The sequence below is a fragment of the Aquarana catesbeiana genome, linkage group LG01, assembly GCF_042186555.1.
Source record: "Aquarana catesbeiana isolate 2022-GZ linkage group LG01, ASM4218655v1, whole genome shotgun sequence".
In the NCBI taxonomy this organism is placed as follows: domain Eukaryota; kingdom Metazoa; phylum Chordata; class Amphibia; order Anura; family Ranidae; genus Aquarana; species Aquarana catesbeiana.
In genome coordinates, this window is record NC_133324.1 from 113039344 (window position 1) to 113062844 (window position 23501).

Consider the following 23501-nt stretch of genomic DNA (forward strand, 5'->3'; position numbering starts at 1 on the left):
TGTGCCGAAGAAGAGGGGACAGCGGCAGCTCTTGTGCACGTCGCTGGATTGATAATGAGCTAGGGGGCCTTTACAACCACTTTAAACTAAGTGTCTGCTACAGTTAGTGCTTGTGGACATTTTCTATTGGACATATCTGTATAAGATAGTGGATAAGTCAGAACTTACAAGGCGTGTAATAAACACGCCCACACCAGAAGCCAGAAAGAAGGGACTGGGTAGATTTAAGGGGCAGAAATAGCAAGTGCTCCTTGCTTACACAAAGATGCTGCATGTAGATATGTACTGTAGGTGGTACATGTCCTGAATCATGACAGGCAGTGGCATTTATGCATGGCAAAGGGGGTTATGATAGTACATAACACACCAAGGTTTTGAAATCACTAATTTATATGATTTTAAAAGCAAACTTAAAATAGTCCTGCAATACAGTATTACATTTATATTTATTTTCTATGTAGGTGTTAAGGTTTTAATCTGCACATTTTTCAAAGACAAAACGCCTCTACCCTACCTGTGATTTTTCCACAGAGGCATTGTGCTTGTCACACATAGGGCTGATTTCCATTCCTCGCTCTCTCTCTCTATCTCCCTGGCGGAAGAATTCCTCCATTATCCGGTCTGTCCAATGTCGGTAGAGCTGCAAAGGTTTTGTTGGATTGCTGAGATCTGCACAATGTACCATGTTCTGAAGAACCTAAAATAGAAATGAAAACACCACCATTACCCGCTGTGATATTACACAGAAGGCACAAGGCTTCTTTTTCATTTACACTTTTCTTAGCTGTGAAGTGCAGTCTGGAAGAGTCATGTTGTGTGTGATTTAGTCATAGTGGGATAAAGAAGAAAACCGTTCTCTATTACCACAAACGTGAAAGAAACTAAGAGGCTGCTGGTAATACTTACATACTAATGCTCTTGGATGGAAAATAAGTACATCATTGTAAAAGCACACTCAATAGTATCTAATCATATTATTCATAATCAAAAATAGTTTAATATCAGTGACGGGTAAAAAAAAAATTGACCGTCTGCAGTATATAAGCACAGTAATGTCTGAACTTAGTACTGTTTGAAGGGGATTTCCTTGAGGCACACAGGAATTCAGATGCAGTCTGGTTAAACTGTCGCCTACAGGAGGTTTGGACACTGGCAAACAGAAAAATTGTAAGCCAGCCTCTATATAACCCCTCCCCTACCCAGTATGCCAGTAAAGTCTATTGTTTGCTAGACTATTTTCTGATTGGATATTTTCCTCTGGAGCTTCAATTAGGATTCCTTGCCAGTACCTTGTTTACTTGAGATGATTTGTTTGTATAGCAGCTCTTCCAATTAGCATTTTTTTTCAGCACTACCTTAGGAGGCTGTACCTGGACCCTGTGGGTCTTGGCATGTGGAATTAAGACTGGAATGGGACCTTAGGATTATGGCACAGATGCAGGTGTGACTCTTTCTCTGAAGACACACTTGGTGAGTAAGGCTTGTCGGGATTAAGCACCAGGAGCTATCTCTTCGTTTACATCTCTGAGTACCTGTTTAAACTTTTTTACGCCACTAGAAAACTACAGTAAGGGTTAAGGCTGAGGGACCGAGTGCTAACATTAACCATTGGGTGAAGCAAATCTCCCATGCTCCTTGACCAGGTAGATCCTGTGGGTCCTATTACCATCTCTGACTCAGATTCAGAGTCCCAGCAGTCTACCTCTGAATGGACTCTTTTTAAACCACCAGAGTCTCCTGTCTTACCTCAAATTTGTGGGGGGTTGTGTCAGACCTTATTCATGCAGTGCATTCCCATTTGAATTTGGAGAGTCAGCATGTTGTTAGGGCTCCCACAGCAGCAAAGACCTTTCCACTACTTACTTACCACTGTTTGATACTTTCCTCTATACCACGGGTCTCAAACTGGTGGCCCTCCAGCTGTTGTAAAACTACGAATCCCATCATGCCTCTGCCTGTGAGAGTCATGCTTGTAACTGTCAGCTTTGCAATGCCTCATGGGACTAATTTTGCAACAGCTGGAGGGCTGCCAGTTGCTCTATACAATAAGGTCACTGGCCCTACCTGAGGATGTGCCTGAATTACCTTAACAGGAAGACCATTCAATTGGTTAGGAGAATGCTCACCTTTCCAGTTCCCACTGACAGGCTACTGGAATCCCTCCTTAAAACCTAGTTTAACTTGGCTGATTGCGCCTTTCATCCCAATTGGGTGGTGGCTTTAATCTATTACAATGTGTCAAAATGCAGGGATTCCCTCAAAAGGGACTCCTCCACTTCTGGGATAAGTCCCTGTATCCTGGAAGAGATGGGAAAAACCTCTGGAACCTTATGCTTCAGTTGTAATGGCCTATGACAAGCATCTAAGCTTGTGTCTCATATGCTGAGTGCACGGGACACTGCGTTATATCCAAGTTTTTGACTAAGTTTGCCTTCTGGGAATGTGGTCTACTAGGCCCTGACTTTGCTACCATGATTAGTAAATACAGTACATGAGTCGCCAGAGTCCATTCTTGCCTCAACATAGGAGGTCCACAGAGGGGTCAGTGGAGTCCCACTGCTCTCCTTCATCCACTTCCACTATATGTACTCTTGGATTTCAGATCCTGACTCCTATTCACTTCAGCCCGTAGGGCTCAGAGCCAAAAGTCAGCTAATCACTAGGTTTGCTCCCATTTCTACAACTAGGGGGTTGAGTGTGTTTCTGGGCGGTTGTCTGGGGCAATTTGCCTCTTGAGCCCTTGAGTGCAGAAGACACACTCTGTAGTACACAGGCCAACTCCTTGCCTCTGGCACCCTTCTTCAGTGGTTTCCTATCATTTCCCTTGCCTCAATGCACAAAATGTTGCAGTTTCTGCGGTTTCCTTGGGTTCCCCACATTCTGGGACCACTGCTCTAATCAAGAGTGCTCTCAATCCCTGCACAACACTGTTAATTAGAACCGTGTTCAGGGTGCATTGCACTGGAGGGTTGGGACACTGTTATTTGTGAGAGAACCATGGTCTGACTCTCCTGTGTGCTGGCAACCAAAGCTTCTTTAATTTGTGCTGCAGCTCAAAAAAGAAAAGGAAAATAGCTCCATATGTTTTGTTGCGAATGCAGCCTGGTTGCATTACAGTGATAAATAAGGAGAATCAATTGAGCTTTAAGCAATGTATATTCTGGTTACCTGTATTCTGTCAGAATAGTTGTCGAGAAGAAGGACCCCGGAGCTTGTGACTTTCTTGGTTTCAACCATTGTTTTTAAATCGGCCAGTAAATTCATATGCTTCGACATATCTGTTGCAAGCACCTAGTAAAAGAAAAGAAATAAAAAATGTCTGATCTACAACAAACCAGCACAGACATAATGCAACAATGCTCTCAAACTATGGCTATAGATCTAGGGCAAATATTGGTGTTAGTGGCCAAAACATTTGTATTTTTTAATTTCGATGAAGTAAAGAATGGCTAGAACCCATGTCAGTTTTTTTTTTAATTGATATTTGTCCATTTGTAGAGATCTGCCTTCACTATGTGTCCCAAAGACAAAAAAGTTAAAGAGGAGCTCCACCTTAAACAAAAAATATTAAAAGCCAGCAGCTACAAATACTGCAGCTGCTGACTTTTAATAAATGGACACTTACCTGTCCCAGGGTCCAGCGATGTCGGCAGCCAAAGCCGATCGATCGCTCATCTCTCGGCTGCCCCCACCGCCATCCTCGGTCAGGGAATGAGGAAGTGAAGCGTTGCGGCTTCACTGTCCGGTTCCCTACTGCGCATGCGCGAGGCGCGCATGCGCATCTACACTGGTCCCCGTTGTGTTGTGGGAACTTTGTGTTTCCCACAGCACAACGGGGGTGGGGGGTGGGGGGCATTTGCGGCTAGCTATTACCGGAAGTGGGTGCAGATACCTGTATTATACAGGTATCTGCACCCCCCTCCCCCCTGAAAGATGCCAACTGAGGCACCGGAGGGGGGGGGGGAATCCGATGGGTGGAACTCCACTTTAAAGAAAATCTTCTTAAAGTGATTCTAAAGGTTCATTCTTATTTTTTTAAATAGTAAACATTTTATACTTTATACTTACCTGCTCTGTGCAATGACTCTCCTCTTCTGGGGTATCCCACTGGTGCTCTTTGCTCCACTCCCCATTCGTGTGGGCTTAATCACAAGCAGGGAAGTGTGTTTCTATTGACACACATAGTGCAGCTTGGCCCTGCTCCTTCCTCATAGCATTTGACAGCAGCAGCAATCAATGGCTCTTGCTACTGCCTCCATGTCCAGTGAGGAGAGAGCTGCTGCCCTCAGGCACTGTGCTGGATTGAGATCAGGCAAGTATAAGTGGGGCTGGGGGGACTGACTGATCACAGAAGGTTATTTTACCCTAAAGCAGAGAATGCATTACGATAAAAAACATTTGGTCTTTATAACCACTTTCCGACATCAAGAGGTTTAAAAGTTCTGGAATACATATGTAGGAAACAAAGAAACCCCGTTTCGGATCGGCACAGAAGTTTTTGTACACAAGAAGATACGATATATAGTGTATGTTAAAATAATCAGAGACTCGAAACCTCATTGTGACCAATAGAGTATTTTTTTTTTTTTTTTTCGTGCCCCAAGAGAAATGCCAAAATTAGGTCCACCATCCTTAGGGCTTATATTGAGATTATCCTGCTTGTCTGGTGCAGTGGTTGTGCAGCTGTCAGCATTGTGCCTGCATTGAGGAATAATGAATATGGCCAGGCAGGAGGAATGGCAGAGGATGCAAATGCTGTAATAAGCGGAAACAACATGACACCAGGAATCAACTGACAAATGACAAGTAGGTCAGGCAGCAAGCTGCGTGTCTAACTCCGGGAATAAGAGCAGTAAGAGTCTAGAAAATTGTCAGTGAATCTCTTCCAGCTTACTGCAGTCTAATACATGCCATGTTATTTTTGTTTTATATAGTCCAGATTTAAGTTTTTTTCTAGCTATCGTGTCTATTCTTCATTGTCTTAGTGATATTTATAGCAGAACTTCAAGCAGACAGCTAGCTATACAGATGAGATGTATTTGCAAATGTGTGCAGACTAAACCCCTGTTCTTATCGCATATTGTTAGACAGGGCAATTTGGTTGCTCGCTGGCTGGTTGGCAAGTTTGAGCTTGGAAATCTCTTTGTATTTGTATGACATGCATCGCCCTTACAGTGCTTCCTGGTGCATAGACCAGTTATAGGTGGGGGCAGTGGCCACTTGTTTGTATTTTGATAATATTGGTTAGGCAATGCACTGACATCTTTGCTGCCATGGTGCTGTGCTGGGTGTTCAGTGTGCCCCCGTACCCTTAAGGAGGGGTGGGCTCCTTCCAGGCTCACCTGCCCTCTGCCAATCCATTAAAATGCATGTGCTTCCATTGTGGAGACTCACTGAAGTTAGAGTTAGGGACTACAGAAAATAGGGTGCCTTGATGGGGCCTGTAGCTTACGCATGTATTTGCAAATGTGTGCAGACTAAACCCCTGTTCTTAATGCATATTGTTAGACAGGTCAATTCGGTTACAGCAATATTAAGCAATTAGTGCGGCGATCTCCATGCAAGCTATTGCGTTCTGACCCTTCCGCCAGAACACACTGACCAGTGCAGGTGGTATTCCAGCATGCTCATTTGTTGTGAGACCGGCTTCTGTTGGACAGGGGAACTGTACACACGAGCCCAAAGTCAGCCGGTTTCTGCCGAACCATCCATTTTGACCCATGTGTACCCAGCCTTACAGGTCACAGTGTGTGACTGGACAATGAAAAGACAAGAAGCAGATTGATGAGATCATCCTTCTGCTCTCTAATCCTATCAGCGTGTTCCTTGTTAGCATATGAGCACTGTAGCACAATTACTGCCTCTTCTTGTTGTCCCTACTTCTCCAAGTATGAGATTTGCTGTATAAGGGATTACATATCAAATCAATAACAGGTACTAACACTAGTGATATAAATAAAAAAAATACATTCAGTTACATATCAATGAATGCAGAGCTGCATTAATTGTGTCTTTTACAGTTGCCTGGAGTTCAGTTTTAATTAGCTTTCTTTTTTAAGATCTTATAATTCTTCACTCAGACACTACAGGTCTCACAAAATTTAATTGGAAAAGTTAAGGCATGCACAGTGTAGCTCAGAGATGCATCCATGAAGAAGAAGCAAATTAAATGAAGTCTGAAGGCTGTTCATACTAAGCTCCAGCCACTTTTCCAATAATCAAAATACAGAATAAGGATGTGTGTGTAAATATATAAATATATATATATATTTAGAGAAAATTGTCTGCAACAGAGTGCATATAGGGGACGCCCCTTTGGATTTTATAGGCAGAGACAAAATAGAGAAAGTATTAACCATAAAAGGCAACAACAGTGCCAACTTTATTGATATACAAAAATAGAATAAAAATGTCTAAAAGACAAGACCGACGTATACAATCAATATAAAGTAAGTTTGATAAATAATATTAACAAAGACATATAGAGCATACATGAATATTATCACCCAATGCCAGCAACCCCGAACCATCACCTAAATGAGGTAGATCTGGTGGGGGTAGGTGGCTGATGCATATTTCCCAACATGTTTCGGAGAGGACCGTAGTCACATTGGTATATTCCTTCTTCAGGGGAATTATTTTACATACAGATGGGTGGAGGATAAATATTTCTTGTCTCTAGAACATTTACATGCTCTCTTTGGCCTCTCACTATGTGCAATTTTTTTTTCCCCCCTAACGCTGACATTGTTCGCTACAGGGTGGATGAGGCGTACCTTGTGAAGGTGCCCTTGCGGCTCTGCGTGTTATCTTTTGGCGTCCCTTCTGTCACCCGTGGACCCCTACAACCAGCACGTTGACATTTTTCTCTGCTTGTCCTTTTCCTATGACATGAGCTTTATTTTGTAAGTACTATGATGATTATTACTATTTTTTTGATGATTTTCTGTGATATAAATGATGGCTATAAAATAGACCATTTTTATGGTTCTGTTTCTTTGCTATGTTACTCATTGATGTTTACATCTATGTTCTAGAGACAAGAAATATTTATCCTCCACCCATCTGTATGTAAAATAATTCCCCTGAAGAAGGAATATACCAATGTGACTACGGTCCTCTCCGAAACATGTTGGGAAATATGCATCAGCCACCTACCCCCACCAGATCTACCTCATTTAGGTGATGGTTCGGGGTTGCTGGCATTGGGTGATAATATTCATGTATGCTCTATATGTCTTTGTTAATATTATTTATCAAACTTACTTTATATTGATTGTATACGTCGGTCTTGTCTTTTAGACATTTTTATTCTATTTTTGTATATCAATAAAGTTGCACTGTTGTTGCCTTTTATGGTTAATACTTTCTCTATTTTGTCTCTGCCTATAAAATCCAAAGGGGCGTCCCCTATATGCACTCTGTTGCAGACAATTTTCTCTAAATATTATGTAGGATGTTGGCAGTATTATTGCACACCACTATGGTTTCTCATAATTTAATCTCTTAATATATATATATATATATATATATATATATATATATATATATATATATATATATATATATATATATATATATATAAATAAACACACACACACACACACACACACACACACGTGCATCTCCAAAAACGTGAATATCATCAAAATGTTAATTTAGTTCAGTAATTCAATTCAAAAAGTGAAACTCATATTATATACTTGTGTTCTGTGTCTCTCCACTCTTCTCCCAGACCCTGGGACCTGGATTTCCAAATGAAATGCAACATTTTCCACAGTCGTGATGATTTGGGGAGCCATGTCATCTGCTGATGTTGGTCCACTGTGTTTTATCAAGTCCAAAGTCAGCGCAGCCCTCTACCAGGAAATTCTAGTGCACTTCATGCTTCCCTCTGCTGACCAGCTTTATGGAGATGGTGATTTCATTTTCCAGCAGGACTTGGCACCTGCCCACACTGCCAAAAGTGCCAATACCTGGTTTAATGATCATGGTATCACTGTGCTTGATTAGCCAGCAAACTCGGCTGACCTAAACCCCATAGAGAATCTGTGGGGTATTGTCAAGAGGAAGATAAGAGACACCAGACCCAACAATGAAGACTAGCTGAAGGCTGCTATGAAAGCAACCTGGGCTTCCATAACACCTCAGCAGTCCGACAGGCTGATCGCCTCTATGACACGCCACATTGATGCAGTAATTCATGCAAAAGGAGCCCCGACCAAGTATTGAGTGCATACTATACTGTACATGGACATACTTTTTAGTAAGCCTACATTTCTGTAAGAGTTTCGCTTTTTGAATTGAATTACTTACATAAATTTGCTTTTTGATGATATTCTAATATTGTGAGATGCACCTGTATATAAATGTGTGATGGGCTGCTCAGTACAACCTCTGTTCTGTATACAACCTCTCCGTTGGTTGTAAGTATTCATATTAGCGCCCAGCTCTTTATTACTTTGTACTTAAGCAAAGTCATTATAATGCTACACAAGGTTACACAAGACAATGGCCTCAATCCAGTGTGGTGTAGACCAGACAGAAGGAAGGCGTGAGAGTAAAAATCCCCTTTTGTATTTCAGGCTTATGTATTTCCAATGACAGGTACTCTTTAAATAACACAAATGTCTGATATATCTACCCAAGTGATATCAAGGTTTCCAGCAGTAAACTGTGCCAGAAAATCTTGACAAAAGCAATGTGAGATGTATGACTGAGGCTTCTCAGCTGTCTTATGCTATTTCTATATACAAGGTGGATGGAAACGAGAAGAAATGTTCCTGTGAAGAGTGCAGAAAATATACCGGCTATCACACCTTCTGCACGAGATGGGGTCTATTTTAGTCATCACATAAGAGTAAGACAGCCTAAAATCACAGCCTGCCAGTAATTGCAATAATAGCTGGATAAAGCTCCGGGCCTTTAAAGGGTTAGCCCCTGACTTCTCTTTTGACTTGAATAGTCCAACAGTGAGATCTATCTGCTATAATTCCCAGCCCTGGTCCTGTCCCCCTAGATGTTTTGGGTGTTCCGATCCCCTTTACTTGTTCTTCTTATCGTTCTCCATAAGATAATAAAATAATAATCATGAACAGCATCTACCAAAAACTAGACCAAATGTTATGGCTTAAAATCAGCACAGTAACTTGAGGGATCTAGGTTATTCATGCCTGCCATTATTTAAAGCTACAGCAAACTATAGCAATCTTTCTGCAGCTGCAGTAGGTTTGCATATCCTGTGGGGGCATGGGATGTTGGTAGCAAAGTCCTTGCACACCATCAGACCCCAAAACTATACTGGCGTCATTGCAGGCATAGTGTAATGTGTAATGATGTAATTCTGAATTGATATCCCTAGATATATACAATGCAGTGTAAATCCCCCACACACAGATAGCATGAGGATGCTCAGATTCCAAGGGGGAGGGTACTCAGTTTCCCTCACATAGTAATAATGTATAGAGACCAAGGTATCTGTGATCCCAAAAACAGTGCCAATATGTATGGGCTTCCAGATCCCAAAGGGATGTGTATAATATCCCACACATAGGATCCCTTTGAGTGATGCAATGAGGGGTGCAGCACTGGTAAGCAGAGTACACCCTAAACTTTTAGACACTGCTGTCACTTGGCTACTGCACTGCCTCTGGCTAGATAAACGGGGATAATGGCAGAAGTCTGTTGGAGCATGGTCCCTACACACATACAACCTTTACAGATCTAAGTCCTACCCTGCTGTGCTAAATTTTCCAGTTTCCTTTTGTTATGCTGACCCTGTGAATGCTTACATTGCTAAGACACTTTTCAAGTAGGGTTTTGATTTTTATCATATGCTTTTCAGTGCCAATGAAAGTCAAATTTGGGAAGTTATGGGGAAAAAGTGGACCCTTGTTATACACAAACACCAAGTTTCTGGAATGGTAAACTGGGCCCCAGTTTACCAGTTTATGGCAACGAATACAGAACTATTTAACTCCAATAAAAGCAATGTTTCTTTTCTGCTAAAAGCCATAACAAACATCTGCATCTGATGGTGACAAAAATGATATGGGGGTGCAAAGCAGTCTACAGACTTAGGCTGTCCATGCACTAGTCAGTGTAATGAACCTGATTTCCCCATTCACACATTTGTGGTGGCTGGGGGAGAATCCTCCCGGCTGTCTCATTGTATTCTGACAGCGGGGAGACACTGATCAGCGCTGCAGTCTATAGTATGCAATGCTGATTGAACAGCTAAAATCCAACAGTGCGGCTGTACAAAAGTGGATTGGTAGATCAACTGCGTTAAAACCAGTGTCCATACATGGATCGAAATTCAACTGGTCCCTGCGGAATCGGACAAATTTTTTCCATGTATAGCCAGCTTTATGCAGTTTATCTTTGAGGCCCTGTACATCTGACCCTGGTCTACACTCAAGCCATGAGGGGTAGAAAGGTCATGTCCAGGGCACACACCTTCCTTCAAAAGAAACCCAAGGTATGCAACATGGTAGACATGGTTAGACAAGAGGAAAAGGTCCTGATCGCCATACTCCAAACAGACCCTACGGTCATGCAAGTTGAAGCAACCTCAACCTAGGTCTGTTCTGGCCACGCCAAGGCATGTTTCGCTCCAGGGGCGGGGCAAAATGCATCGATAGCATGGCCAGGATGGAGTTAGACTGAGACTGCTTCAACTTGCACGACCTTGGGGTCTGTTTGGAGTGTGAAAATCTTGCCTGATAATATAGCGCAGGGATAGACTCTTTAGAACCGAGCCAGTACCCGAAGTGTGAACCCACCAGTTTTTGGGCCGGAGTGGTAACCTGGGTTTCTTTTTCATGGTATAATCCCTAAAGGAGTTGTAAAGTCTCGTGGTTTTTCACCTTAATGCATTGTATGCATTAAGGTGAAAAACCACCTGTGGCACAGTTGCCCCCCCCCCCTCCTTTTCTTACCTGAACCTGATCATTCCAGTGACGAGAACAAGCCTAGCAGCTCCAGCCACTATCTAAGGTCCTCACTGGATAGATTGATAACAGCAGGGGGACGGGCCCGGGTCCTGCTGTCTATGTCAAAGGACGCAGCAGCAGGACTCGGGACGCGCCCCCAGGAGTGCCCCCATGAAAAGCAGTTTGAGGAAGAGCCAGGAGCGCCACCGGGGGACCCCAGAAAAGGAGGATCGGGGCCGCTCTGTGCAAAACTCAGATATATTATATTAAAACTATGTGGCGCTACCTCAGCCTAAGTGCAAAATAAAAAACAAAAAATAGAAAAGTGGATGATCTATGGCCTAAATAATGAATAATGGATATGTGCAAGGACTATATATGAATGATCCACGAAAGTGCAATGTGCACACAATGAGGAAATAATGTGCAAAAAACAAAATAATAAATGCAAAAACTTGTGAACAATGCCACGTAATGACATAAAATAAGTGTCCAGACAAATAAATGTGCAAAGACTATATAATAAAATGATCCACGAAAGTGTAATGTGCACACAATGAGGAGATAATGTGCAAAAACAAAATGATAAATGCAAAAATTGTGCACAATGCTGCGTAATGGCATAAAGTATATGTCCGGACAAAAATAAAATAAAATATAAGCAAGGTGAACTAATGACACATGGTATACAATAAGTGTCCAAATGGAACCCTTGCACAAAGCAGGCAAGTATAACATGTTTGTTATTTTAAGAAAAAAAAAAAAAAACAAAAATGAACCTTTACAATTACTTTTATAGCAATAAACTGAAACATTCCCCTTGATGGTAAGAACAAACACAACACTACTGCAAGATAAGAGTGCGCACTTACTATGTCAATGACCATTTTCCGTAATGATTGTCTCTGCTTTTTGGTCAAGTTCTGGAAAATGTCACAGTTCTCTTCTTGTAGCAGCTTGAAACCCACAGCTAAATGGTGGTTCTCCAGAACAGATGAGTCATTGTACATCAAGGCTAATTCTGAGTCTGGAAGAAAATCAAAGAACATTTTAGCAGACGCAACACAAGGGACTGAGAGGGGGGAAAAAATGTCAGAAACATGTCTGTGTTAATTATAGGATATGATTGCCTGATTGCTTCAATTGCAATGAAGCAGCATGAATCTATACAAATAAGGACAGGTCTGACGCGATAAATGATAGCTGCGGTATCATGTGGAGCACGCACTTATTAACTGACAGAAATCACTGAGTTGGATCTTTAATCATACTGGCCCAGGCATGCTGCCAGCATCAGACCATCGCACCTGTATAATGACCTGCGCCACTGTCTGAGTTGCACTGCTAGAAACACTCAGCGTGATATGGAGGACAGGAGGATCTGAAGCAGCTAAACCTCATCAAGGCCTATGTTAGAGACGCAATGCAAAATTACAAATGCTCTGATTTTAAAGGGACAGGTTGTTTGCTTATTTTTTGGCCCTGCCTCTGGTTTCCAGTACTAAAATGTCATGCAGTCTCTTTTCTCACTATATTGGATTCAGTCCTAATGTATGCTATTTAAAAGCTGATGTAAACCTTAACCTGATGTCATTTATGTTACTAAAAAGACTGTGCATCAAACAATGGCCATATTTTTTACTCTAAGAAAATATAGTGTCAACCTTTTCTCCATCCTTTGTTGCATCTGTGTACAAGAAGTCTGCATGTATGAAGACTTGTTATCTATATGCATGCATGTACATACTCCAGTGGCACCTGCTCATATTTTTGACGTTTTTTTTTTTTTTTTTGCTGCAGATTTCTACTTAAATATAATAATATTCAAATGAATACTGGTGCAACCCAAAAGAACAAGGACTCGGTAGTGCTTACCAAGCCCATTGCCAGGAGAGGATGTGAAAAGGTTAAAATTGATGAAGAGTCTAAGCAGGAGCACAGGCCGCCCCTCTACCACATTCTCTGCTCATTTGCAAGGCATGAGTCACAACATCGATTTCTGCACTGTAGGGTATCCCTCTGGTTACCAGGCACACAGCCGAACTCTAAGAATTATATTTAGGTACAGGGAACACAGAACATTAAAAATTCCATAATAAACCTTGGACCTTGAGTACAGGACTACTGGGGGATCCAGAGCTGGTGTTTAACAGTAGTAAGTGCAAACTGCAGCGGCTCTGAGACTAAAAGCGTCAGGTAGACATTGGCATTGTATGCAGATCAGTCCTGGCTAGGATTATGTTACCTCTTTTGTCTTGGGTAGCCTACCAAACAATATTAGAATCATTCCCTGCACCTTTGCAAATTGCCGGAAAGTACAGGTTATTACAGAAAAAATCACTGCAATAATCTGTACACTCTGAGCTAACCATAAACAGATGCCCCATAAATGGGAGAGAGTCCGCTTTAATCACTTTTTACATTGGTTTTCATTGCCTAATAATCTTTAAACAGACTGGCACTGAGAAAGGCCATTTCATTAGGCACTAATAGTGAATAACTACTTCATTTTACATTGTATTGAATGCAATACAGCCAGGAGTTGCCTGGCAGTAACAGATGTTTGCATACCGCCACCTGTTCAAATCTATGGCAGGCTGCAAAGGTGTCAGCGCACAACTGAGCTTTTGCATGCAACTGCTTGGATGTGCATTGATATGTGTACAACCGTGGTCTGTCATTGACTTGTACCTAACAGTCATATGAAAACACCCGTCACTCCTGGGCACCTCCTGGCCACGTAAACAAAACCTTTCTTCACTATATATGGCCCTCTGAGTTTCATGTGAATGAGGCCTTACATATAACACAAAATAAGGGAGAACCATCTGCTAGCCAAATACCAATTTATATTTTCATACTTTGAACGGCAACGAAAGCATGACATCAGTGTGGATGGGTTAGATGATCTGTCAGGTTTGTATTGCTTGTGAAGAAAGGGCCAGAATTCTAAACTGAAAAATACCCCAACTGAGATCATAGAGGCAGAAGTCGAAAAACAGACATCAATCAATTTATCAATGTTTCAGGGAAACACAGATCTAACTTCTCAAGGTAACAAATTACCCTTGTGAAAGGTACAAAGGTTTTTGTGTGGGATGGATTGATTATAAATTAGGTTTTTATTGCTGTCTTTGGCTCTGGGAGGACATCACTCTCACTTCCTGTCCTGATCACATTGATGATGGCACCGTCTGAAAAAACCAAACCAAGTGCCAAAAGCAGAAAATATGAACTCAAAGATCATAACAATTGATTGATTTGGAACGATTATACTAATTACCCCTCATGATGCCCCCAATTTTATCAGTCCAGGACACATTTCATTCAGCAATTCTAAGCTCTGATGAAGGGGGACTATTTAAACCCCCAAAAAGAGATGGTTTTTATGATATAAGAGTAGCGATACCCCGGGAGGAGCGGTTTGGTAAATTTGGGTTCTCGATTCTGTGCCTTGACTCCAAGAACAACCTCAGCCCCTCGGACACACCTGGTCGAATGAAAGTCACTGCATGCATGTATAAGGACACAAGTGTAGATACTTTTAACCTGCCTGTGAGTTACTGACGAAAACGTAAACTGAACACGGTGTCAGGGCTCAGCAGCCCTAATAAACCGTGGTCAGTTTACAGAGGGGAGTGTATACCCAGGCAGGATCAGCCAGGTTTTTATAGTATAGAAGGGGAAGAATTACACAGTACAAGCATATAGGTGTCCACTCACGTTGGGTCGCCTGGGGTGACTCTGGTCTGTAGCACAGCAGTGTCTGTCTCCTGGCAGTGGCTCGACTCTCTGCACTCAGATCACAGCTCTGTGCTTTTTGGTTTCCCCACTCAGTCTCTCTCTCTCTCTCTTTGGGATGGTCCAGACAGTACGGTCCTCTCACTACCTCTGCGTGCACTGCACAAACCCCTCTCAGAGACCGTTTTTGCCCAGGAAACTCCTGTCATTTTCTCCCTTTTTAAGCAGGGCTCTGTGGTAGTTGTAGTTTGGAGCCCATAGCCTCCAATGAGTAGTGACTACAAGTCCCAGTGTCCTTTGCCTGCATTCCAGTCCTCTTCCTTTTTAATGGGTCCCGCTGCTGCTGACAGGAGGCGGCATGGGTGAGAAGGGGAATTTCACACAGAGCCTGCAGTTGCACCTCTCCCGTCACAGCACAGCCACTCTGCCATGCCACCCAGCGAGTAAAGGACAAGTAAATGGATACACACACAGCCAGTGAGCAACTCCTGGCTACACAAGATTCTGAATAAAATGTAAATCTTGACTTCATACATTCTGCTTTTGGTGCCTTCCTCCTCACAGCCTAGTCGCTATTCAAGTATATCTAAAGAGGCAATAACTTCCCTTTAAATCTTTGGGTACAAAACAGGTAAAGACAGCCAGCAACTGAAGGGCTATGTTGGAACCTCACCAGCTGGAGGTAAGGACTCCCCAAAACAAGTAAAAAAGAGCAGCTTGTGCATCTAACCCTGTAATAAATATGCACTATAAAACATTATATAATACCCCCAAGAAATGTCTATTCTTCTGGTGACAAGCCAGGCAATGTATATTTGTGTAAACTTACTCGTGTTGATAAGAAATTGATTGGAGACGCCAGGATGATCAACATCATGTATTGCACTTGCAAAGATTGCAGCGAGAATTTCCAGGTCTGTGAAAACAGCCTAAAAATAAGAAGAGTGAAATCCCAATATGTTAATATCCCAGATGTGTTTAGTTCCAAGTACTGGCAGTGGTATTCTTTAAGAGAGTAATTACAGTATAATGTTTCCCCATAGTTATAATATGCATTCTGCTTGACATGCTTGTAGACAACAGCCTCAGTCTTTACTCATAGTTCCATATTCAGGCCTTGTGCTGCAGATTTTACTATTTTCCCACTCCATGCCACTCCAGGGCTTTTTTTAATTTAAAGTAAACCAGTAACCTGTCTAAAGACTTTTAGGTATTCACAGTTAGTAAAAATGCAGTAAAGGAGCTTTAAAACAAGCCTTCACTAATGTAATGAGGGCTTGTTTTAAAGCATATTTACAGCTTGTTAAGAATATTCAAATACTTGCATATCTATAGCCTGGGCACAGGTTCACGTTAGTGGCACTAAACTCTGGCTTAAAAAAAAAAAAAAAAAAAAAAATCCTATTAAAGGTTTGTTTTCCGAACTTGAAAAAGTGTCTTATATTGCTCTCAGCCTCCTCCACATGTCAAAATTCCTTTGTTTTGTTGTTGCTGTGATCCAGCTTGGTGTTAGGGGGTGGCTACGTTCATTCTCCATGGTCCCACTGATGGCGGGAACATAACCACCCTCTCACACTGACTCCCAAGGTAAACTAGGGACTATGGAATTGTTAGGGCTGGTGAGATGAGACCGAGATCAGCACAGTGATGATGTGCGAAGCTCGGCGGATCGCACGGTTTCCTTTTTTTTTTTTTAAACAAACTTTATTGAGCTTTCACACAAACATCTCAGAAAGTTCAGGCCACAATATGCAAGGCAGTGAATTGTCTAGCACTGTACAACGCTGAAAAAAGTAATGCAGTACCTTTTTTCCAGCGTATTGTGCCCGCGTACCACTGCAACGTAGTGGTGTGAACCAGGCACATAGGAGACAAAGCGTATTGCCTTGTCCATGCAGTGGGACTGCGCTGGAATAGCTGCCCAACTGCATTTGGTGTGAACCAGTCCTTAGTGTGCATAGGGTAGTGCACATGACCACAACTAACATGCAATGCTCCTTACTAACGGGAGTGAAGTGGAAAAGTAGAGGTTGAGGAGCTTGCAGAGGACGTTACAAGGAGGCTGTAAGATACCATTTCATGAAAAATAGATTACAGGGCCAAGAAATAGTGGATGTGTATGAATCATTTCTGAAGAATAAGGATATAGTTTAGTGTCACATTAGGGCACTCACATGCCAGTCCTGAGAGCAACAGGGTAGGAAAGGCTTACAGTAAATTACTGTAATTTAATATTAGATTTTGCTGTTTCCACCCTTCTTTGAACACTTATAAATAAATTAAAATAACTGAGATAATCCAGGACAGGATGCCAGAGCTGCTGAGAAGAATCACAAGACTCTCAGTAGGTGAATTAATAAGTAACTCTATTTTTTCTACCAAACCATGACTTCCCTGCACCTTGGAATCAAAGAATACCTATAGTTATATACCTATAGTTATTTATCAAAGTTTCTGAAATAAGCGCCATGAATACTGCACAGAAAATGATTTGATTTTCCTTGATGGGTCAATAGACTTTTCATCCCACACTGAAAATAAAATCTCACTGATAGCTGTAAAATTAAAATAGGCTGCATAGTATTCTTCTGAAGGAAGGGTGAGAAGCCACAGCAATATATAATAGAGTGGTGGTGGGAAGCCCCATAACTGCCCCCTCCACTCCCCACTATCGCTTATTCATAAAACAGTGCAAAAGGTAATAATGATGTGCATCTCCCAACAGAAAGCATCTTTCACTATTCAATGAAATCTGATTGGGTTGTATGTGTTAACATTCATCATAGCTTGGCAAGAAATGTCAGCACTCAAAATACTCCAAGCACCTCTCTACCCAGAAAATATTTTTTTTTTTTATTTTAGTACAATAATACTACTACATCTACATTTGTAACTTTCATGTTGTAGTTACAACATAGTGGACAATATGAAAACTGGGCAGTTCATACCTCCAAAGCTGGCGTGGAAAGCAGCACATGGGTAGACTGAGCAACATCCGCTGCATGTATGTTATTATGGTAAGCCACATCGGCGTGATAATGGTCTTCTAAAGTCATTAAGTATGTAACTAAAGTGTCTGTCGGTATTTTAAAGGTCTTCAACAGATCCCGTTCCTGCAGAGAGAGTATATGTAAAGTATTAATATACAGACAGGTAAGCAAGAAAGGGTCTGCACAAAAAACAATGTGTATATATATATATACCTGAAATATTGTGTGCATGACGACTGTGAGAGGTCGGTTTCCAGAAAATTCAGCTACTTTAAAAATATTAAGGCCCCATTTGTTCACATCTTCAAGTTCCTGATGGAGAATAAATGAGAAAAGTACAGAGAGCAGTTAGAAGCAGTCACGTGGAGATGCCGCATGCAAAGTCTGGATTGGTGGTAAGATTGAAGGCTCTATTCCCCAGCTAGAGGCTTTGCACACGCAGTATGGAACGTTCTGTCAGTGCCATCCTAGCTGATCATACAAAGAACAAATGGTGTGTAGGAGGATGCCATGAATTAATTACCACAGTGCATGAAAAAAAACTTGTTCTGCCAAAAATATTAGAAATCTGGATAAAAATAGCATCCAGGATAGAGAGGCGAGAATATTTAAAACTCTCCTTAGATTTTTAGCAGGCTATGGTAGTCTGTATAATCTGTGATTATTTATGTGATGAACTAAGAACAAGTTAAAGGAGGTTAAAAATCAGTACCGCTGAAAACCGGCATCAGGTCTGAATGCCTAGGTGGGGTGTATCCCCTTCCCATTTCTTTGATCTCTTGAAGAATCTATTGGTGAGCTTTGCCTGGGTTTTTGTCCCATTAAGGTTTATGTAAACCCTGTAAATCTTTTTTCAGTGCGTTTGTCATCATAAAGAAACAAAAAGAAGGCTCAAACGTCAAGTTCATTACCCTCCAACACGATTTTCAATTTGTTAAAAAGCCAAAAACATACTCACAAACACGAGAAGAGCAAAAGCATATCAAATCACAACTCTAGCATGGTGGATATCCAAGTCACTGTAGTTGGAAGGTCGACATGTTTCGGGAGACAAGCCCCCTTCCTCAGAGCTCTGAGGAAGGGGGCTTGTCTCGAAACACATCAGCTTATGATCTTCTCATGTTTGTAAGTATGTTTTTGGCTTTTTAAAAAAAAACTGAAAATGGTGTTGGAGGTAATGCACTAGGCGTTTGCGCCCTCCTTTGCTTCTTTATAGTGCTTTGGGGTTTCCCCGCTCAAGGAAAGCAGCATCGCTTTGAACATTACCAATGTGGGACAGAGTGAGCGCTGAGGCTGGATTGTTTTTTGGAATGTTTGGTATCATGTCTCACTGTATATAATTTTCCTAAAGAAAAACATTTTTGGTTAATCTGCTGCAAAAATGTTCTTATTTGGGGATCCTGCCAGTAACAGAACTTAGGCACCGTTCAATTCTGCTCACGATCCCAAAATCGTGAGATGTGATGCGATTCTGCCCGTGATCTCAAATCAGGTGGAAATCGCAGCACAACATGCTGCGTGCGTTTGGCTGTCATTACGCAGCAGGAATGTGCTTAAATCGCAGCAAACCGTGCCTTCACAAATTGTGTGAAGCTTGTCTCCTAAAAATAAGCAGGAGCTTCTTTTTGGGCAACAAACGTGCATAGGGCAGCCCATTCACTTATGTAACACACAGATATGCATGAAAATTGTGATGTCAAAATCGTGTAGCCTTACTGTTGCAGGCTAACAACACAAAGCAGTTGCCTTCCAATTAGCAGCATTGTGATCCGGCCGCAGAAACTCCTTTATTTAGTCATTGGGCTGCATATCAGGTCTGTTTTTTCTTCCCGCAGTAATGATAGGCAGCCCAGCAGCCAAATGAAGGAGCATGCACAACATGCTGACAATCCTGCTGCTACCCGAGAGGCAGTATCTTTACATCAGGTTTCAATAGTAAGTGCTGTTACTGGCAGGATCTCCAGGTAAGAGTATTGAATCCAGATATTCTTAAATGGAATGGAAGCCCATGTGTATTTCTCTCACTACAGATTTAATATATTATTGACATTAAAGCTTTTAGGCAAGGGCCAAGGGTTGAAGACATTACCGTTTCATTTCCCAATGTCTATTATACAGTATCTCAAAAAAGTGAGTACACCCCTCAAATTTTTGTAAATATTTTATTATTTCTTTTCATGTGACAACACTGAAGAAATGGCACTTTGCTACAATGTAAAGTAGTGAGTGTACAGCTTTTATAACAGTGTAAATTTGCTGTCCCCTCAAAATAACTCAACACAGCCATTAATGTCTAAACCGCTAGCAACAAAAGTGAGTACACCCGTAAGTGAAAATGCCCAAATTGGGCCCAATTAGCCATTTTTCCTCCCCGATGTCATGTGACTCGTTAGCGTTACAAGGTCTCAGGTGTGAATGGGGAGCAGGTGTGTTAAATTTGGTGTTATCACTCTCACGCTCTCATACTGGTCACTGGAAGTTCAACATGGCACCTCATGGCAAAGAACTCTCTGAGGATCTGAAAAAAAAAAAATTGCTGCTCTACATAAAGATGACCTAGGCTATATAAATATTGCCAAGACCCCTGCAACTGAGCTCCAGCATGGTGGCCAAGACCATACAGCGGTTTAATAGTTCAGGTTCCACTCACAACAGGCCTCGCCATGGTCGACCAAAGAAGTTGAGTGCACGTGCTCAGCGTCATATCCAGAGGTTGTCTTTGGGAAATAGATGTATGAGTGTGGCCAGCATTGCTGCAGAGGTTGAAGGGGTGGGGGTCATCCTGTCAGTGCTCATACCATACACTGCATCAAATTGGTCTGCATGTCGTTCCCAAAAGGAAGCCTCTTCTAAAGATGATGTACAAGAAAGCCTGCAAACATTTTGCTGAAGACAAGCAGACTAAGGGCATGGATTACTGGAACCATGTCCTGTGGTCTGACGAGACCAAGATAAACTTATTTGGTTTAGATGGTGTCAAGCATGTATGGCGGCAACCAGGTGAGGAGTACGTAAGTGTGTGTGTCTTGCCTACAGTCAAGCATGGTGGTGGGAGTGTCATGGTCTGGGGCTGCATGAGTGCTGCCGGCTCTGGGGAGCTACAGTTCATTGAGGGAACCATGAATGCCAACATGTACTGTGACATACTGAAGCAGAGCATAATCCCCTCCCTTCGGAGACTGGGCTGCAGGGCAGTATTCCAACATAATAATGACCCCAAACACACCTCCAAGACGACCACTGCCTTGCTAAAGAAGCTGAGGGTAAAGGTTATGAACTGGCCAAGCATGTCTCCAGACCTAAACCCTATTGAGCATCTGTGGGGCATTCTCAAATGGAAGGTGGAGGAGGGCAAGGTGTCTAACATCCACCAGCTCTGTGATGTCATCATGGAGGAGTGGAAGAGGACTCCAGTGGCAACCTGTGAAGCTCTGGTGAACTCCATGTCCAAGATGGTTAAGGCAGTGCTGGAAAATAATGGTAACCACACAAAATATTGACACTTTGGGCCCAATTTGGACATTTTCACTTAGGGGTGTACTCACTTTTGTTGCCAGTGGTTTAGACATTAATGGCTTTGTGTTGAGTTATTTTGAGGGGACAGCAAATTTACACTGTTATATAAGCTGTACACTCACTACTTTACATTGTAGCGAAGTGTCATTTCTTCAGTGTTGTCACATGAAAAGATAGAATAAAATATTTACAAAAATGTGAGGGTGTACTCACTTTTGTGAGATACTGTACATAAAGAGACACCACGGTCTACTAAAGATTTTCGGAGTGTCTACCTATGTCATGTGGCTCTGTACTCCTCCAATGCACCAGGAATCAGAGGCCTGTGTATCCAGGGCTCTACAGTGTACCTAAAGTACCCATTAAAGCCTTTTTTCTATGTTTTATGCCCTATTCAGATGAAATAGACTCCAGTCTGCTCAGCAGGGATTCGCTCAAAAATCCCCTGCTCATCAGAGCAGATCAGGCGGATGACGGGTCAGTGTCCAATCAGTTTCTGCAGAGTGGACACGGAAAGAACCCGCTCTGCTATGGATGGCCGGGTGTAGACACTCTGTTGTCCGTTTACACCTGACTACCTCTGATCCAATCTGCCTACATGGAGGAGGAGAACAAATCCCCTTCTGTTTGTCTTTAGTGGACCGGATTAGACAGGAGGTAGGTGGGTGTAAACTAACACAAGTTTACACCCACCTGTCCATAGTAATGAAAAGATCATCCAGTCAGGTCCAATCGAAAAACTGATAGGCGGACCCAATTAGAACGGTTGTGTGAAAGGGGCCTTAAAGGAATATTTTGTCTGTATGTGTTTGGAAAAGACCCAAAATATGTGCACACATTCATGATGCATGCTGAACATTTCCTTCCTGTCTACTTAACTAGGAATAGAAAGATGACCCCCATATAGGGATCAGACGTACATTTTTGGGGGCACAAATCACTATATCTTACCTTGGCTAGAGATTCTTCACTTTCACTTTTTACTCCAAACCTGGGGATATTTGAGTTTGTGAGACTAGAGCTGTGCATTAGTTTCTTCACACCACTAATCTGAGACATGGGTCTCTTCTTCTTTTCCTTCTCCTTCTCCTTTTGGGCCTGAGTTGGCATCTCCACTTCATGCTGTTTATCTAAAGAATAAGAGGAATTTATGGAATTTATAGGTAAGGGTGTAAACTAAAGATGCGTTGTGGTAAAGATCATAATAACAACATTTCAGAGATAACAAAATGCATATGTGCACAACTGAAACAAGGCTGTTCTTGAGGACTGGGCTTCCCATTTTTAAACAAAAATGAAGCTAGCATGGAATAAAGTTGGAATATCTTTGTCTTGCTTGTTGTTCTCTGTCGGGGCTAAAGAAAGAAGCCCACCATTGCAAATTGCATACATCTAGGTGCACATGCGATATAGAGGACACAAATATTTCAAAGCCCTGTGCAGGGCAGGTTATGAACTCGTTATGAAGCTTTTATTAATATGTATTAGGGCCTGTCACTACAGGCTTTGAGCTCTTTGACATAGAGATGCTTCGGAGATCACTCACAATTTCTGGAGAGATTCATTTGACCTCCTTTGAGGGGGTTTTGCATACCCATAGACTTGTGTGGCAACAATGCAGAACCTGTTTAAACTGTAAGTCTGTTTCTTTTTTTTTTCATATATGTACACATTAAAAGTGATTGTAAAAGGTAAAAAAAAAAAAAAAAAATTTATATTATTATTATTTTTTTTTTTTTAATAACAAACATGTTATATTAATCTGCTCTGTGCAATGGTTTTGGACTGGGCAGCCCTGATCCTCCTCTTCTGAGGTTCCCCCGCTGTCACTCCTGGCTCCTCACTCCTGCTGAGTGCCCTCATAGCAGGCCACTTGCTATGGGGGTACTCTTGAGGGCTCGCCCCCAAGCTGTGCTTTGTGTGTCTATTGACACACAAAGTGCAGCTCTGCCTCGCCCCCGCTCCCTCCTCACTGGCTGTGATTGCCAGCAGCAGGTGCCAATGACTCCTACTGCTGCCTCCGAGCCAGTGAGGAGAGAGAGAGAGAGAGAGAGAGAGAGCGCAGCAATGCGGCCCTCGAGCACATTGCTGACTCGAGATTGGGCTAAGGTAAGTATAAGGAGAGGCTGGAAGGGGAGCTGCGCATGGAAGTTTTTTTTACCTTAATGCATAGAATGCATTAAAGTAATGAAAAAACCCTTCTGCCTTTAGAACCACTTTAGGCTTATTCAGAAAGGAAGAGTTCAGAGCAATAAACATAGAAATCACAGTAACTCACAGCAACTAAAAATGAAAAATTAAATTGGGCAATTAAACTTTG

General features: G+C 42.0%; 1 protein-coding gene across 5 annotated transcripts in view; it reads right to left on the reverse strand.

The window, feature by feature from the left end:
- The window catches only part of PDE4D (phosphodiesterase 4D), a 1265930-nt gene that overhangs the window by 6816 nt on the left and 1235613 nt on the right, over window positions 1-23501 (reverse strand). For all 5 annotated transcript variants that reach the window (XM_073623087.1, XM_073623095.1, XM_073623111.1 and 2 more), the window contains 7 exons: window positions 22133-22311; window positions 17879-17977; window positions 17624-17788; window positions 15505-15604; window positions 11807-11961; window positions 3169-3291; window positions 515-697 (listed from right to left, as the gene is read on the reverse strand). In XM_073623087.1, coding sequence (XP_073479188.1) covers window positions 515-697; window positions 3169-3291; window positions 11807-11961; window positions 15505-15604; window positions 17624-17788; window positions 17879-17977; window positions 22133-22311 — 1004 coding nt within the window. The remainder of the gene's footprint in view (window positions 1-514; window positions 698-3168; window positions 3292-11806; window positions 11962-15504; window positions 15605-17623; window positions 17789-17878; window positions 17978-22132; window positions 22312-23501) is intronic.